At 32.6% G+C, this 18,561-nt stretch overlaps 1 protein-coding gene across 2 annotated transcripts; it reads right to left on the reverse strand.

Annotated features, from left to right (window-relative positions):
• Positions 1–14,159: 14,159 nt before the first annotated feature.
• Positions 14,160–17,106, reverse strand: LOC126698099 (rust resistance kinase Lr10-like). Of its 2 annotated transcripts, XM_050395099.1 has the most exons (4): positions 16,783–16,913; positions 16,302–16,592; positions 15,449–15,475; positions 14,160–15,369 (listed from the first exon to the last, which is right to left on the reverse strand). In XM_050395099.1, exons 2-4 carry the CDS (start codon positions 16,486–16,488, stop codon positions 14,258–14,260), a joined length of 1,326 nt encoding a protein of 441 aa, XP_050251056.1. In that variant the 5' UTR covers positions 16,489–16,592; positions 16,783–16,913; the 3' UTR covers positions 14,160–14,257. The 2 variants fall into 2 exon arrangements, with proteins under 2 accessions (XP_050251056.1, XP_050251055.1); XM_050395098.1 differs by having other exon boundaries at positions 16,302–17,106.
• Between the last annotated feature and the right edge of the window lie 1,455 nt (positions 17,107–18,561).

Here is an 18,561-nt window from a genome sequence, read left to right on the forward strand (position 1 = left end):
ATAATTATTACAACCATCAAAATAAGGTGCTTCGGATATTACCATAGCTCACTAGGCAAAAAGATTTTGCCAACTTGACTTGCTATGCATGGCCCACTAAAGAAGGGATTGTCATGGCATTAACCAAATAAAGCTTCACTGTTTGAAGTTTGAACACCAATAGAAAAACCGTGGACTAGATTAAAGGCCTAGAAGGCTAGACATGATTTTTTTTTTTTTTTTGGTACACACGTAAAGAATATATTGACAATATTTCAAACTAGCAAATTAAACCAAAAGAGAAAAACTTCTAACCCAAAGTGGTGTGGCCCACTTAGGGCTAATAGGTTGGCTTTATAAATGAACTCACGTGTCTGCCTTGTCCTGAGGTGACTAATAAACACAAACAACAAAACTTCAAAACGCAATATAGGTTGTGTAGACTCAGGTGAGGCTTGCAATAGGTCTCGATGAGAACAACAATGAGCTTTGGTCAGATCTGCATCGAAGTTTGGTCCAGCAGTGGCGCACTAGATGAAAGGCTTCTGGCGGTGCAATAGTAACAAGGATCAAGATCGGGCTCGCAAGTCGACGGAGATGGTCTAGCTTTGATTGGAGTAGGTGAGCAGATGGCGGGTTAAAGGTTGGATTGTCGTGGTGGTGGTGCTAGACAATGAAATTGGAAGTCGTTGGTGTGATGGGGACACTGCTGGAGATGGAGGCTGATTGCGGCACTAACTTCTTGTGGATCTGAATTGTGATTTGATGGGATGAGAAACACGGCAATGAATTTTTTTTTTTTTTAAATACTTTTCTGGTTCGTGACTACGGTGATGTTTCAAAAAGATTGGTGTTTGCTCTGATACCAAAATTGATGCAAGACAACCAGAACAAAATTGAAATAACAGAAAAATGAAAGATATGACCTAGAAGTCAGCACCTAGGCCTTACTTGGAGTCAGCATCAAGCGGGAAACCACTAGGAGTCAGCACCTAGGGTAGATCTAGAGTCAACACTAAACCAAAGAAAAGATCAAATGACCATTTTTTCATTCATCAAAATATCAACCAACTCTTCAAGGGGTATAATAGGTTACTTATAAAGGATCTAAACCCTATGTTTGTTTTTTAGACCCCTTAAACAATTGATTAAACCTAGGTAATTAGCCAAGTTGTTACTTAGTCCAATTAAACAAGTCTAGGTTATCACAATAATAAATATCAAATCATGCAAAGCAGCGGAAAATAAATAACGCACGATATGATCACCCAGGAAACCAAACCGGTAAAAACTTGGGGAGGATTTAACCTAGCTATCCTCAAGGTAAACTTGAATCCACTATCAGAAAGAATCGAAGTTCATACAAAAGGACTTACAAGCACCCCCGCTCGACTTCCTAATGCTACCAACCAGTAGAACTTACTGACACGACCACGTGCAAGCTCCGAATCCACGAACTCCTTTCTTTGGATTCCCACCAGCTACAAGCACCCCCGCTTGTGTATTCTTTAAGCTTTAATGGCAGCAACTGTTTTGATCATCAAGGTTTAGAGAATGTCTCTTCCTTGAAAACCCTAAGTTTGTGTAAAGGAAAGCTCCTTTAGATCTCACAAGAGATTTACACAAACCGCAATATGAGCAACACTAAAACGTGGCTAGGGTTTGCATTTTATACTTAGGACAAATAAGAAATCCTAAAAACATTTTAAAACAACTAAGGCTGAGTTGGAAAATTTTGCAGAAAAGCAATCTGCCAGAGCTTCGATCGGTCGAGCCTAAGCTTCGATCGATCGAGCCAGGCTGAAAGCCACACTGCTTTCTGATTTACACTCGATTCCAACTTTACATTGACATACAACTTTGAGCTAGCTTTAAACACTTCTAAACACATTGTTTTGATCATGGTTTGCCAACATTACAAATTAGAGTTCTAAAATACATAAAGTCCTAAACTTTAGAACCTAACACCCTAGATCTAATTGGCTAGGAAACCTTAATTGCCTTATTACAAAAATAACCTTACTTCTAAATTATAATACTAAAATCCCAATAAACTAATAGGACCTAAAACATAAAAATACAATTGGCTTGCAAACATAAATAATACTAAATAATAATCTTCTTGCGTCTCCCGCATCATTTTCCCTCCTCATGCTCTGTCGTTGTGTATAAAAAGCAAAGCTATGTTGTAGCATAATTAATGAATTCAATGAAATCACAAATTACTTTCTCCTTCATTTTTTGCTTGTATTCTTGAGCAAACTAATGTTGCAACATTTTTATTTATTTTATTTATTTGTTTGTGTTAAGTGTCACTGAAAGTTACAAAGTCCAAACAACAAATCATCTTCTAGTTACCTATGACAACAATGTCAGTGAGGTTTGTTCCAAGAATTGGAATGGTTTGATCACAGGCAACGCTAACTTTTGCAAGAAATGGAAGAAAAAACTTGAGTGTTTTTTCAATTCATTTTTAAAAAAAAAAATATTTTCTTTAGAAAATCATTATTTCTTTTTTCTTTTTTGATGTTGATATTTTTTTTTTTTAGATGTAGATGTGGTTTTTTAATACTAGTAATTAATTATTCCTAATTCTTTTATTAGCTACGTGCGTGTGTGCCAAGTGAGATTACAAGTACTAAAATGACAATATTTTCATAACTTAAGGATCAAAATTATTTCATCAAGAAAATAAAGGATCAAAATGATTGGGGAAAAAAAGCACTAAATTGAATGGATTGGAGTGGAGGAAAAGAAAATTGAGGGAGGGAGAGAAGAAAGAGTTCTTATGGTGACCAATAAAAATATTTTTGGGTACAAAGCAAACAAGTGAAAATAATATCATTTCTCTTCCCTTTCCTCTCCTTAAAGTTTTTTTTTTTTTTTTTGGTACAAAGAAAACAAGTGAAAATAATATCATTTCGTTTCCCTTTCCTCTCCCCTCTCTTCCTCCCTTCATTTCCCTTCTCTCTCCCTCGTTTTTACCAAGCATGTGCATTTGGCTCTTGCTTATTTGCTAAAAGCTTTTTGTTTTTTGTCTTAAGCTCTTTTTTGGTAAATAATAACTGTAAAGACTCAATTTATAACGATCCCAAACTGATATTGGGTTCGTACGTTAAAGGCCCAAACAGTAAAATTTGTAGATTGTGGGCTGAAAGGTTAGGCCTTGGTCACCGGACAGTGGTTAGTCATGGTGTTAATGGTGGGCGCGCAGAGGTGAACTAGGTTTGTCCATGGATCTTGTCCATGAAGCTTTATGTTCTTATTATCCCCCTCCTTTTTTGGCGCATGAATCCTTACATTATATAACCCTTCTCAGTTGATCCTCACCTTCCATCTGTCAATCAAGCAGATACCTACTCGAGTGCCTGTCCCATCAGCCGCCTCCCCCTACTTTCTGTTAGTTGCATTAACTGAAACCATACTGTTTAGGAGTCTTTTCCCATCAATGTGGCTAGGACGTTTGTTGGTGCATTCAATGCAGAGGTGACGTCTTCTCCTTGAACCAATCCCATACTGTACCCCCGTGCGTATCCCATTCTACTCGCCTTTTCTTCTGAGAGCGCTTTGGAGGCTGCCTTTGATGACGTGTCGTTCTTCCCTTTTAGGCCTTGGGATGCCAAGGACATGGTCATCCTCGGCTGCATTCCTAGGTATTTGGTATTTTAATACTTGTCCTCGGCAACTACTCTCCTCGGCGCGGGCCTTGGGCCCTAATGGAAAGTGGGCCGGAACCACAAATTCTCTGACCCCACAATAACTTTTATTAGAAATAAACTTTTTTTAAATAAAAAAAAATTGCCATACATTTAATATAAAAGTTATCAAAAATTTTATATTTTAATAAATACTATGCAAATAAATTACCATAAAAAATTTCTACCAAACAGACACATAATGAAAATATAAAGACAAAAATGTGTTTTGCCTAAAATTTATTGACAATAACGAAAATTTTGAAATATTGAAATAAAATCAAATTTACAAGAAATGTACAAAGATCTCTCACATGAAAACTACCACACATTTAGGAGAGAGAGAGAGAACAAAGGAAAAATTGAGAAATCAAGACGAAAGAGAGAGGAAGATGCTGTGATGTGAGAGGAAGAATCCAAATTAGGGACCCAAATATGAAACTGAAAGATGTGAGATTTTGGCCAAGTTTCTATACTACTAGTGCTGTGAAGTGGTTGTGCTTCCACTTGGACGGTGTAGATTTGAAAGTAGGAAATGTTGTCATTTACTTTACCTTGTAAGAATCCAAGACAGGAAGGGCTAGGTTTTTTGGCTATTGATCGTTTCAACATAGTTACATTAAAAGAGAAATTATAGTAAAAATTATTACATAATTAATTAATATAAATAATTTTCAATATTTAAAAAAAAATTCAAGATTCATTTTAAAATATCATAAATAATATAAAATATGTTTAAAAACTGTCATTTTTGTGTTTTATTTTATTTATATTCTGCTAACACGGAATAGATACTTGTTCTATTTTTTGTATACTAATTTAGATTTGAGTTTTAGTATTTTTTTATTCTTGAATGTTGAATGATCAAAAGATTTTATTGTTCATGTTTTGGTTCCCCAAAGACAAATTCCTACTTTCATCCTTAGTTTTCTCAATATTTTCCTTCATTTTTATTATTGGATGCAAAAAAAGAAAATGAACTGGGCACGGATAGAAGTGGGCCTAAATATTGATATGGTATCACAGTTATTGTACCAAATTGACCCCAACCCCCACCCCCCCGAAAAAAAAAAAAACATAATTATGGAGCTCTAATTTAACTACTTGAAAGTTCAAAGGGTGCTAGTTCAATTTAACATTTGAAAATAATACTAAATATTAGAATCTTGTTGCAAATTGCAATCAATTCCTGTGGATGAAACAAATATTGGTTATACCAAAAAGGAAACAAATATTGGAAAATTGTTGCACTCAACTTCTGCTTTTGTTTAAAACTTTTAATTTTTATTTCGTTAGAAGTTGTCCAACACATCCCATAGGAAGAGGGAATAATAATCAAATTTAAACTTACTCCTTTAGAAGAAATCTCAGACTGGCTCTAGAAGTCTTTTGCCATTGGGAGAAAATTACTCACAGATACAGGTGGCTCAAGAAGTCGTTTGTCATTGATTGAAAATTACTCACAAATATAAATATTTTCTAGGTTGCTCTACACAGACTACACATAAGAACTTCTCAGACATAAAATGGGCCTTACAGCACATTATAAAAGATATAAAGCCCACGCTGAAATCCCATCAAAAAAAAAATTAGCCCACACTGAAAAGTTTTTTGTGTTGGGATTTTCTTTTTGTGCCTCGGTGTGTAAAATTTCATTGCTCTCAATCTTGTCATGGGCCTCTTTTTTTAAGGCTGGTGGGAAGCGGTTGCTTAATGAATTAATTTGAGCTACTAGAATTTCCTAATATTCCTAGGGTTGAATAACAAAGAATTTGATCAACTTTTCTTACGCGGTATATTCTAAAGTTTGGGGATGATTGGATTTTACACCCTGAAGTTTCATAATTTGGATTTTATCCCTTGAACTTTAGGATGTTTGGATTTTACACCCTAATGTTTTAGAACTTGGATTTTACCCCCCTAAAAGTTTAGGGTTGTTTGGAATTTACACCTCCAAATTCTAAAACTTTAGGGTGTGAAATCCAAACACCTCAAAACTTTAGGAAATAAAATCCAAATACTCCTAAAATATAAAAGGTAAAATCCAAATTCTGAAACGTCAGGGTGTAAAATCCAAACAGCCCAAACTTCAAGAAGTAAAATCCAAATTCTGAAATTTCAAGGTGTAAAATCCAATTACCCTCAAACTTTAGGGGTATAATTTATAATTTACCCTATTTAATTTAATTGAACATGTTGAACTTTTGATTGAACTATTTAATTTAACATGTAGGACATCAAGTTGTATTTTTAAATGATGTTCTTTTGAGAAAGCAACAAAGAAAGATAGGGTGATTGAGACTATCCCTAGTCTTTAAAAAATCTTTCTACTTTAATACCAAGAGTTTTTAGACTCTATCGATAAGAATGATTGCTTTTCTGTTTATGTTTTTTTAATTTTTAAGATACATTGTAGTTTATCCAAAAAGAAAAAGAAAAAAGAAAGAAAGATAGGGATGACATGACACAACTTGCAAAAAGTCGTTTTCAAGTTTTGTGAATATAAGCTATTTTCCAAGTTGGTCCACACCAAATATTGTTGGTGAGCCTCTTATCATCCAATAAGCTTCTTACCCTACGGTTAATAAATTCGCAAAAAACTTATAATGTAATTGATATTTTTTTGTGTTTCTAATAAAAATGTCTTTATATTTTGATAGTTGAGTTGAAAGAATTTGAATTATAAACATTTTTATTAAAAACTATAAAACACTAAGTGGTATCAATTGAGTTACATATATAACTCTTGAACCCTATTATCAAAAGAAATAAATGGTTAATAAATTCATGAATTCCAATTGACTCAATTGTTAATAAAAAAATCATTTTTAAATAATAAACTTAAATTTAAATTCTGCTTACACCAAAATAAATTGGTGCCTTTTTTATGAACATATAGTATCCATCATTAAAAAAAAAAAATTATAGTTAATAAATTTATCTTTAAATTCGGTTCATATCAAGTTTGGGACTACAGAAAACGATAAGGAAGCTTCATTTGTTCAATAATGATAACGTTGTTTCAAAGGAAAACCAAGAGCTAGTGTGAAATTCCACAAGGAGGAAAAAAAGAAGAGAGAGGAAAGAGAGTTGGTATGAAATTGATTGAACAAGAAAAGGTCGCCAAAATGTTCCTCTTTCTTTGACATACTTTAAATTATCATGGACTCCATAAAGTTCTAGTCAATGCCGTGCACATCATGAAATTTAGTGACATTTTAAGTTACAACGTATTTGTGGTTCTAGTTCAAAGTGAGTTTTTTCTTTGCAAATTAGTGCAACGGGGAATATGGCTCACAGTATTGTTAAGAAAATTTGTTGAGATGACAGAAAAGCAGAGCCACAGTTGATGACAGAATAGCAGAGCCCTAGTCTTTAAAGAATCTTTCTACTTTAATACCAAGAGTTTTTAGACTCTGTCGGTAAGGGTGATTGCTTTTCGGTTTATGTTTTTTAATTTTTAATATATATTGTAGTTTATCCAAAAAAAAGAAAAAAAGAAAGACAGGGATGACATGACACGACTTGCAAAAAGTCGTTTTCAAGTTTTGTGAATAGAAGAAGCTATTTTCCAAGTTGGTCCACACCAAATATTGTTGGTTAGCGTCTTATCATCCGATAAGTTTCTTACCCTACAGTTAATAAATTCATAAAAAGCTTGTAACGTAATTGATATTTTTTTGTGTTTTTAATAAAAATGTCTTTATATTTAGTTAGTTGAGTTGAAAGGATTTGAATTATAAACATCTTCATTAAAAACTATAAAACACCAAGTGGTATCAATTGAGGTACATATATAACTCTTGATCCCTATTATCAAATTATCAAAAGAAATAAATGGTTAATAAATTCATGAATTCTAATTGACTCAATTGTTAATAAAAAAAAAAAAAAAATCATTCTCAAATAAGAGACTTAAATTCAAATCCTACTTACTACAAAATAAATTGGTGCCTTTTTTATGAACACATAGTGAGTGTTTGGATCCGCATTTGCGGATCGACATTCACGTTCACTTTTTTTTTTTTTTTTTAGCGCATGAACAGTAATATCACATGAATTTACTGTGCAGAGACAAAATGCACTGTTCACGGGTCCCACAACACTATTTACATATTTAAAAATTATTTTACTACAGTGTTTTCAGTTTCAACAAAAATAAGTTCTATTTTTACTGAAAATGAAAATTGAAAACAAAGTAGCAAAATAATTTTTAAATATGTGAATAGTGTCGTATGACTCATTTTTAATATGTTTTTTGAATAAAATGGTTATAGGTCTCGTGAATAGTGTATAAACAGTATGTGAACAGTACTCAACCGTGCTAGTTGTCCTCTAAATTTGAAACGCGTAAAAAAAAAAAAAAAAAAAAAAAAAAAAAAAAAAAAGAAGAGCGTAGCGTGAACCCACTGAAACGCAGACTTCCATCATTGAAAAAAAGATATTATAGTTAATAAATTTATCTTTAAATTCGGTTCATATCAAGTTGGGACTACAGAAAACGATGAGGAAGCTTCTTTTGTTCCATAATGATAATGTTGTTTGAAGGAAAACCAAGAGCTAGTATGAAATTCCACGAGGAGGAAAAAAAGAAGAGAGAGGAAAGAGAGTTGGTATGAAATTGATTGAACAAGAAAAGGTTGCCAAAATGTTCCTCTTTCTTTGACATACTTTAAATTATCATGGACTCCATAAAGTTCTAGTCAATGCCATGCACATCATGGCATTTAGTGACAATTTAAGTTACAACGTATTTGTGGTTCTAGTTCAAAGTGAATTTTTTCTTTGCAAATTAGTGTAACTGGGAATATAGCTCACAGTATTGTTAAGAAAATTTGTTGACATGACAGAATAGCAGAGCCCTAGTCTTTAAAGAATCTTTCTACTTTAATACCAAGAGTTTTTAGACTCTGTCGGAAAGGGTGATTGCTTTTCTGTTTATGTTTTTTAATTTTTAATATATATTGTAGTTTATCCAAAAAGTAAAAGAAAAAAAGAAAGATAAGATGACATGACAAAACTTGCAAAAAGTCATTTTCAAGTTTTGTGAATTGAAGCTATTTTCCAAGTTGGTTCCCACCAAACTTGTCCATATTGTTGGTGAGCCTCTTATCATCCAATAAGTTTCTTACCCTGCTGTTAATAAATTCGCAAAAAGCTTGCAATGTAATTGATATTTTTTTGTGTTTTCAATAAAAATGTATTTATATTTTGATAGTCGAGTTGAAAGGATTTAAATTATAAACATCTTATTTCATATAAAAAAAAAAATTATAAACATCTTCATTAAAAACTATAAAACACCAAGTGGTATCAATTGAGTTACATATATAACTCTTGAACCCTATTATCAAAAGAAAATTAGTGTAACTGGGAATATAGCTCACAGTACTGTTAAGAAAATTTGTTGAGATGACAGAATAGCAGAGCCACAGTTGATAGAGTTGCAGTATTTATTCTACTGTCTAAGCTACTTGTAGTTTATGATTGAAGTAGCTAAACGACATGTGTTTTACTTAAGCTTATAATGTGGAGTTAGTTAGCATACGTGTAATAGTCAGTTAGATCTTTTCCTATTTTCCCAGTCTCCTCTGGTTCTCTAAATAAAAACAGAGGCTATGTATTTTACATTCGGTTTTTGATATACAATTGCATGTATTATAGAGATTCTCTCTCAAAGCTTTCTAAGGTATGATTCTTAATAAAATTGATAGTTATATGAAAGATAATGTAACTTTGAGGCCTGTTAAAAACTATTTCTTAAAAATTAAAATTTATAACTGTCCTACTCAAAGGAGTTTGTTATTCAATTATAAGCCAAAAAAGAAAAAGAAAAAAAAAAGTTGATTTTATTAGGAAAACTTGCTCGATTGATTGTTAGACGAATTTTAAGGAAACTGTTTTGTGTAACAAAAATCCAAATTTGGTTGTCTCACTCAGAATTTCGCCTAACACAGTGAATTTTGCTCAATCGAGATTCCTTCTGCAGCAATTGTACTCTTTCTTCACTTCAATGATTTAATGCAATTACAATTTAAAATGAAATTAAAATACATGGAAACTTGCAATTACACTGAAACCTTTTTGATTTTTGACATGGAAATTTGCCAACATTACAAATAGTTGAATGTAAGTAGACATTGCTTGTGTCCTGTTTTTGTGTGCATAACATGCAAGCTAAACCAAGTGAAGAGCTGCCACATAATTATAAACCAACTTTGTTTGGTTTTGGTCAGTGACAGTGGGTCATGTTGACGCGCGAGTGCCCCCTCAAATTAATAAGTTCATAGAAGTTTCATTATTATTTCTCCTTAGATTCTATATTGTACATTCTCAAAAAAAAAAAAAAAAAAAAAAAAAAAAAAAAAAAAAAAAAAAAAAAAAATTCTATATTGTACTGTAGAGAAGCTTTCCGCAAAAGCAACAGTACTGCGTCAAAATAATGGGAATAGAATATCCTTGGATTCTATAAAGTAAAATATGAATCTCCATCACACACTATTACATTAAAAAAAATATGAATAGAATCCCAAATGTGAAAACAAGAAAGATAAGACTGACTCCATAAAAAAGAAAGAAAGATAAGAATGACACTTCTTGCAAAAAGCTTCAATTTGAGACGAAGGTGCGTGAAACATCACACAAATCATTGAGACTTTTATTCAGCAAAAAAAAAAAATCATTGAGACTTTTAACGCGATTTTAGGGGAATAGCAGTGTGCCACTTTATCATACAAATAGAGCTTTTCAAATAGTCAACAAATTCATGTTCAAAAAGAGCTGGTATGAAATGGATTGAACATGATAAAGTGGCCGGTACTGATTGTTTTACTCAACAAAAAATCATTCTTCCCATGTGGACTGTGGTCGTTTCTAATAAATTGGTCTTTTGTGTGTGCGCGTAAATTAATTATTGGATACATGATTGCTTATAAGATAGGATTTTTTTTCTTTTTATCATTGCCGTCACTAAGGACCATTTCTTCATCAATCAACTAACAAGTGAAACTACTCATCATCTACGTGTTTTCCTACCATTTTGTTTTGGTTATTAGTGCATGCGAATGAGATGCCAGATTTTATATCTTGTTTTTGAACCTTTACCAGTCTTGGTCAACTAGAACATAAATCTTCTTTCCTATACATCCTATCTTCTTTGAAATCCAAATTCGAAATATTGCAATTTGACATTAGTACTTGAATAGTTGATGCCATCTAAGGTAACATCGATAGCGAGAGAAATCTAAGTATGAACCATTTAGACACAAAATATGAACTAATAGACTATAAACATAGAATCAACACAAAATATTGTGTAAAAATTAGTTGAATTGAAAAAATAACCCCTGAAGTCAAGGTAAATGATCAAAATCAACTCTTGGTCATTGATGAACAATCCAGTTTGGTTCATTTCGTGCTCTAGATCACACTGATCTAATTTGCAGTTTAGGTTGTGGGTTGGATTAGGTTGGGTAACCCAATTCAATACTAACGTAGCAAGAAGTTTTTGACTCGGCAAATATGCTAATTAATGTTGCAAATGAGTCCTAAATAAAAAAACTTTACTTAATTATTTCAATCCACTTTGTCTAGGTTCACTTAATCTGTCGATACAATTAGCTAGTAAACTACAAAGTTGTGTGGTTATATAACTCAATTTTACCTCAAATGTTATTAATTCCTTGGAATAAGTTAAAACACGCATTAAATATATATATATATATATATATATATATATATATATAGGCCAAAATGGGGATATATCCCTTTCGCCCAAAAATTCCAGTAAAATGTCTCATTTCTGAAACTATCTAGTGATATGCCTCTGTTTTAAAACTTGATTTGTTTAACTTCAAGTTTTAGTAAGGAACTCGAGTTCCTTGATTTTTTTTTTTTAAATTTTTTTTTCAACTTTGATTTGCCTATAACTCGATTTTCTAAAAATCGAGTTTCAAAACAGGGGCATATTGCTAAATAGTTTCAAAAATTGGGTATTGTGCTAGAACTTTTGGGCGAAAGGGGTATATCCCCATTTTGGCCTATATATAAATATATAAATAAATATATATATATATATATATTTATTTATTTAAAGTTTTACTAATTGCAAAGTTACTTAAATAAATAACGTTTTGATGTGGCTTTTCAAAACTAGGAGATGTCATAATGATAAAGTTATTGATTTCTTCCCTCTTTAATAGCAGGTACAACCTTGAGGCATGCAAGGATATGTGAACTTTTGTTATTTCATTTTGATGTATTCCGGTTATCCTGTTATAATTTTAGAACTATTGTGGAGTTTGTAATATGTGATCTTTTAATTTGATGTATGTGTGGTTGAAGACTTGCAGTACACATTAAGGAGATTTGGACCTGGCTATGGGCTTGTTTGGTATGTAAACTCAAACAACAGTTTTCTATATTTAAACATTGAAAACTCTGGGCCCAAAAAGAAAATTATGTTTGGTAGGAGTTTTTTTATCAAAAGATTTTGAGTTATGGTTCTCATTTTAGGGTGTTTAAAACATGTATTTTGAAAACTCATCATACTAGTTTTTAGTTTTCAAGTAACGTTGCTGAGTGGTTTTTTTGTAAATAAGTTGAAAATCGTGGGATATATTGACAAGACTAAACTCTTTTTTTTTTCTTTCTTTCTTTTTTTCTTACTGGCCCACCACTTTGTCATTCTTTTTTTTTTCTTTTTTTTTCTCTCTCTCCTTCAATAAAATAACAAATTTTTAATTACTTTAAAAAAAACACATACACATACCGAACATACAAAATACATGTTTTTAGTCACCTAAACTAAGAAGTATTATCTAAAAACCCTCATTTGGGTACCCTTGCCAAACAAATAACTTAAAAGTGGGCCCCACATATTTGGCATTTAAACAACACAAAACAGTTTTCAAGTTTCCTTACCAAATGGGCCCATAATATTGTGTTTTGATATAATATAGATTTTGTAATATATAGTTCTTTAAAGTATATGTGCATGGTTGTGGGGTTTTTTTTTTTTTTTTTTTTTTTTTTTTTTTTTTAAGAAAAAAGTGGAAAACCTTATTTTGAGGGTTGGGAGACCCTTCAACCTCATTTATCTAGGGTTGTAATTTCAAAGTGGGCCCCTGTATTTGGCATTTAAACAACACAAAACAGTTTTCAAGTTTTCTTACCAAATGGGCCCTGTAATATTGTGTTTTGATATAATATAGATTTTGTAATATATAGTTCTTTAAAATATATGTGCATGGTTTTTTTTTTTTTTTTTTTAAGAAAAAAGTGAAAAACCTTATTTTGAGGGTTGGGAGACCCTTCAACAACCTCATTTATCTAGGGTTGTAATTTCAAATCTTTTGACCTTTAGTTATTTTTACCTTTTTCAAGGATTGGCGATCCTCAATAAAGATTAAACATTTGTTTTGAGGTTTACGAAGGCTTTAGATATTTTTCAAAGGTCAACATGGGTCAGACTCTAAAAAATAATTTCTTTTTCAGGAGTTTTTCATACGATTTTCAAGGAGTTTGACCCTTGAAAAATACCAAATTTTTTTTTGATAGTGGGTGTTGTACATTAACATGGGCACTTTGTGAAGGTGACGTGTTGTTTGGCACACAGTTTGAGTAGGCTTCTTCCAACAGCAATTCTTCTACCTCTTCTTAACCAAATTTAACACATTCTACATCAAATAGTATACATTACGAATTTACTTTGATTACAAACAAATTTCATGCAGTGAGCAAAGAGTCCTCTAGCATCCATCGGAAATTACCACTATGAAATTTTTTATTACTAAATAGTATGAATGCCTGAAGGGTACAACCACCAAATTTTTTTTTTTGGTAGTGGGTGTTGTACATTAACATGGGCACTTTGTGAAGGTGACATGTGTTGTTTGGCACACGGTTTGAGTAGGCTTCTTCCAACAGCAATTCTTCTACCTCTTCTTAACAAAATATAACACATTTTACATCAAATAATATACATTAAGAATTCACTTTGATTACAAGCAAATTTCATGCAGTGAGCAAGGAGTCCTCTAGCATCCATCGGAAATCACCACTTTGAAATTTTTTATTACTAAATAGTATGAATGCCTGAAGGCTACAACCACTAAATTATATCGGAAATCACCCAGGAAGTCCTAGTCTCCTAGAGCAACTAGGATACTTAATTGCACAAAATTAGGCTAAAAATAAGAAATTTTGCCCAAAATTTTTTTTTTTCTAAAACATATCTTAATTAATACAATTCCATATAAGGGCTTAATTTTAACTAAAATACTCTTAAAAAGTCTCTAAAATAAGGAACTAAAGCCTTATTCTAAAAAAATTGTGAAAATTATTAAAATAAAATATAAAAATTTAATAAACATAAAAAAAATAAACCTTTTATTCTTTCCTACCTCAACAAGAAATTAAGAGATTTTATGAGCATTATCTCCCTCATACTTCATATATATATATATATATATATATAATAAAAAATTGAAGTCCCTACATTGACCATAAAATTAATAATTTCAATCCTTGAGTACAACATGATTGCAACTTTTATGATTGTCAAGGACTCCTACTTTATATACCTACTCTGATTCTAGGATGACTTCTAACTCCTGGTTTAGACGTCTTGCAGGCATACTTACATTAATTCTTGTGGGGTTTGTAGACGCAAATGGATTAGGGGGCATGGCTAACTTATCTCCTTCTCCCTCCAACATTTGGACCACAACTTTCATAGAAGGACGATCCATTGGGTGCCACTGGATGCACCAGAGTCCCACAATTGCAAGTTTCTTTGCAATTTTAGCATCTCCACTATCCTCAACATAGACTCGTAGGTCTTCTTTTTGCTCTAACAAATTGTATATCCATTCTGGGAAATATATTTGGCTAGTGTTCTCCACAGTTACATCAACATTTTTCCTACCTCCAACCATTTCAAGCAACAATATTCCAAAACTATAAACATCTGATTTGTAAGACACGCTCCCAAAGTTCCTAGAGAACACTTCGGGTGCAATGTAACCCATGGTCCCCCTAGCCGTGGTCATGGACACTGCGCTTTGATCCTTTGCACACAACTTCGCCAAACCAAAATCAGAAATTTTTGGATTGAAATTTTGGTCTAGCAAAATATTATGAGGTTTAATATCAAAATGGAGGATTCGTTGATCACATCCTTGGTGAAGATATTCAATTCCTTTTGCTATGCCGAGAGCAATGTCTTGTAGCCTTTCCCAACCAAGGAAACGTTTAGAATCTACTGAGGAAATGAACTTCTCTAGTGAATCATTTGGTAAGAACTCATAAACTAGAGCTCTTCTAAATCCATCAGCACAAAAGCCAACCAAGCGAACCACATTAACATGGTGGATTCTACCCATTGTTCCCACTTCATTTATGAATTCTTCTCCATTGCCCTTGGAACTGTTCAGGATCTTCACGGCTACATGAATTTCATTCGAAAACTTTCCTTTGAACACTGTTCCATAGGCTCCTTGCCCTAACTTCTCAGTAAATTGATTTGTAATTCTTTTAACATCATTATATGAGTACCTTGTGGGCTTGAAAGCTTTGTAATCCTCCAAAAACTTTTCAATCCTAGCTTGATTTTCTTTTTCTGCTTTGTCATAGTGATAGACACGGTAGAGTACATAAACAACTAGTACCAAAAGAAATGAACCCAAGATGGAACCTGCATGTTAAATATTCATGAGTCAAGAAAACAAAAGGTGATTTATTCTGATTTTTCAAATGGCCAACAGACAACTCACCAGTGGTCACTATTTTTCTTGATTTACCTGTCAAATATTTTAACATGATCAGCTTCTAATTACACTAATCAATAAACAAAAGATAATTGTGTAAAAGTTGATCACTATTAACCGAACAATATTTAGGCAATTCATGTGTACATAAACATGATAGTCCCTTCTCTTACATAAATAGTGGATTCCACTATGACTTTAATTAGCCGAATAAGTTATTATGTGATGAGGAAGTATCAAGTCATTGTACTCCTAAGATGTTGAATAATTAATCTTATTAGCAAGGTAGTGTTGCATTCAGAAATTGTGTTCCTTTTTAATGTGATAAGCGATGAGTTTTACTCAATTAATCAATTACCACACTTGCGCTAAACTTTTTAGGTAAATTTTATATTGATATTGCAAGGTTTAGTTTCAACTAATGAGCTAACCGCCTATTCAAGGGCTTTTGACACATTTATAATTATTTAGTACTACGAAAGTACAATTTAAACTCTCTTCTATTATGTAATAGTGAGTCCTACTAATTAAATTCATAATAAATTCCATAATTTATGTAAAAGAATAAAGCACTAGCTTGCTCTATGCTCTACTCTAACAATACCTAATAATTTTTCTTCTAACACAAGCCCACTTCTAAAATAACGTTCTTTTGAATGGAAGGAAAAATATTACTTCAAGAATGGATACAGGAAATAATAAAAATAAATAAATAAAACAATTTCATGACTGGTTACAGGAAATTACCGTTGCAGAGCACTAATAAACTAAGCTTTGATAAAATCGATATATGTTGTCATGAAACAGAACTTGTGTGATTATAGAAGTGGAAATTGGGTAGAAATAATACAATACGTACCTTTGTCTTTGTCTTTGTCTTTGTAGGGGTCAAAGCACTCAGTTTTCAAATCAGTGCACGTGCTATTATTCTGGAATCTACATTTCTTGCCTTTCCTTTCACAGCGTCCGCACTTGGCCGGTTCGGACCATGTCAATTCAAGAGAAGAATCCCATATATCATCTGGAACTGATGGAACGCTATACATCTTTGTACATGATAATATGGGCAAATCGTTGATGTCTTTATCCGAAGGAATAGCATAAACTCGGTGGCGACTGCTACTAAAACAAGGGATCGGATAATCAGCATCTGTATATGGCGTACAATTGAAAAGGGAATAGTTAGAAAGAGAATTTTTGAATTGGAAAGGAGGGGAAGATAAATGGAGTCCCGGAATTTTCCGTGGAAAGCAATTATCGGAGTCAGTTACTTGAATTAACTGAGATTTGTAATCAATTTGTTTGACAAAGACTTTTAGTGAAGTAGGCAGCTCAAGCACCGTATCATTTTTATCATTGCAGTAGAGATCAAAGCCAGGATAGCCACAGTGCTGGTTTGGCTGCCTGTCTTTGAGTCGGAAAGGAAATCGGATGGGTGGGCCATGGCGTCCACACCGTAATTCGGGACTACTATAGTGGCCTTCTCCAAGGTCTACGATGAAAAGCACAAACAGTAAGGACGGAATAACCATTCTATGAGAAATATCCATATCTGAGGTCTGGAAAGCTTCTCACACTCCCAGATATCTAAGACTAACTTGGAAAATATATGTGATTCTGTATACGGATTATTATGGAATCCTCACCTATTCCTAAGCAACCAGTAATATTTGGGTGGGTGAAAATTTATAGACTTGGGTCAACCGTTGCTTCGGGTGGACATCATAAGTCCAACTGTTTTTTCTTTTACTTCAATAAGGGATGTTCATGTTATCCTATCGAAAAAATAAATAAATAAATAAATAAAAATAATAAATAAATAAACAAATTTTAAAACCTGAAGTTTCAATCCGCAAGTAGTTAAAGATATCAATTGTTCCTACTGATATAGTGATATCTCCCATGTATAAAACTTCTTTTTTTTCGTTATATTATTATTATTATCATCTAAATAGTAAATACATCAATGACCTAATATTATCGTGGCGTAAATCCATTTTTAGTCCCTACATTTTGGTGGTTTTTTTTTTTTTTTTTGGTCCCTACATTTTCATTTTACTACTTCTAGTCCCTAAACCAATTAAGGCGTGACATTTAAGTCCTTACCATCACCCAGCAAACGAAAAAAGCTGACGTGACTGACGGCACATTAAAATAATAATTAAAAAAATCTATTTTGACATTAAAAAAAATGCCACATCAACATCTAACTTTAAAAAAATTAATTTATTAATTTTAATTAAATAAAAAAAAATTACAAACAGAATTAAAAACAAAAATCACATGAATTGAGATTAAGAGTGCCTTGAACAAGAACAATAAAAACACAAATCCAGATTTAAGAACATTAATTGACATTTTTTTCTTTTTGGTTTTTTCTTAGAAAACAAACCCAAGATTAAGCAAGAACGCAAACAAAAATCTAGTAAGAACACAAACACAAATGCAGACAAATCCAGCAAGAACACAAACACAAATCCAGCAAGAATACAAACACAAACCCATCAATCTATCTTCAGCAAAACCAGCAACAACCCAATTTGCTTACCTCCATCTACATAAACTCCTAGTACAAACAAGCTCAAATGAAAAAAACCCAACAACAAAAGCCAAATCCTAAACCAAAGATATGGGTAATCGATTCTAGTGGAAGCAAAATCGAGAGGCCGAAGTGCTGAACCAAAGAAACCAAACACAAAACCCACCACCAAAACTAGATCTGAAACCACCAAATCATATATCTGAACGACCAAACCCAAATCCCATATCTGAAACCCGTCAGCAAAACCTAATGATCTAAAACCTTCAAACCCAGACCTCCATCGATCAGCGACCTCCATCTGAGAGAGGCCCACTGAAAAAGGAAAATTTAAGGAAAGTGGAAGAGAGTTTGGTTTCTCAGAAAATCTTCAAATAAATTGAGTAAATCCGTTTATGGGTCAAGAAATTCGAAGAACTTTAGTTCTGGGTTGAGAAGATCTTCAAGGTTGAATAGTTGCGCAGAAGTGTTTCAGAGTCTTAGACGATCTCCGAGGTTTACTAATCAGCAAAATACAGTTGATGCACGCGTAGATTGTGAGGAGAAAGTTTCAATGAAAACAAGGAAATCTGATGTTAGG

Source organism: Quercus robur, chromosome 9 (genome assembly GCF_932294415.1).
Source record: "Quercus robur chromosome 9, dhQueRobu3.1, whole genome shotgun sequence".
Taxonomy (NCBI): domain Eukaryota; kingdom Viridiplantae; phylum Streptophyta; class Magnoliopsida; order Fagales; family Fagaceae; genus Quercus; species Quercus robur.

Excerpts from the sequence above, each read along its gene's own strand:
- LOC126698099 (XM_050395098.1), bottom strand. The coding sequence starts at position 16,992 with ATGGATATTTCTCATAGAATGGTTATTCCGTCCTTACTGTTTGTGCTT. Across the intron at positions 15,476-16,301 it reads AGACAAAGACAAAGACAAAG|GTAAATCAAGAAAAATAGTG; the intron begins GTACGTATTGTA and ends AATATTTGACAG. Across the intron at positions 15,370-15,448 it reads AAGAAAAATAGTGACCACTG|GTTCCATCTTGGGTTCATTT; the intron begins GTGAGTTGTCTG and ends TTTAACATGCAG.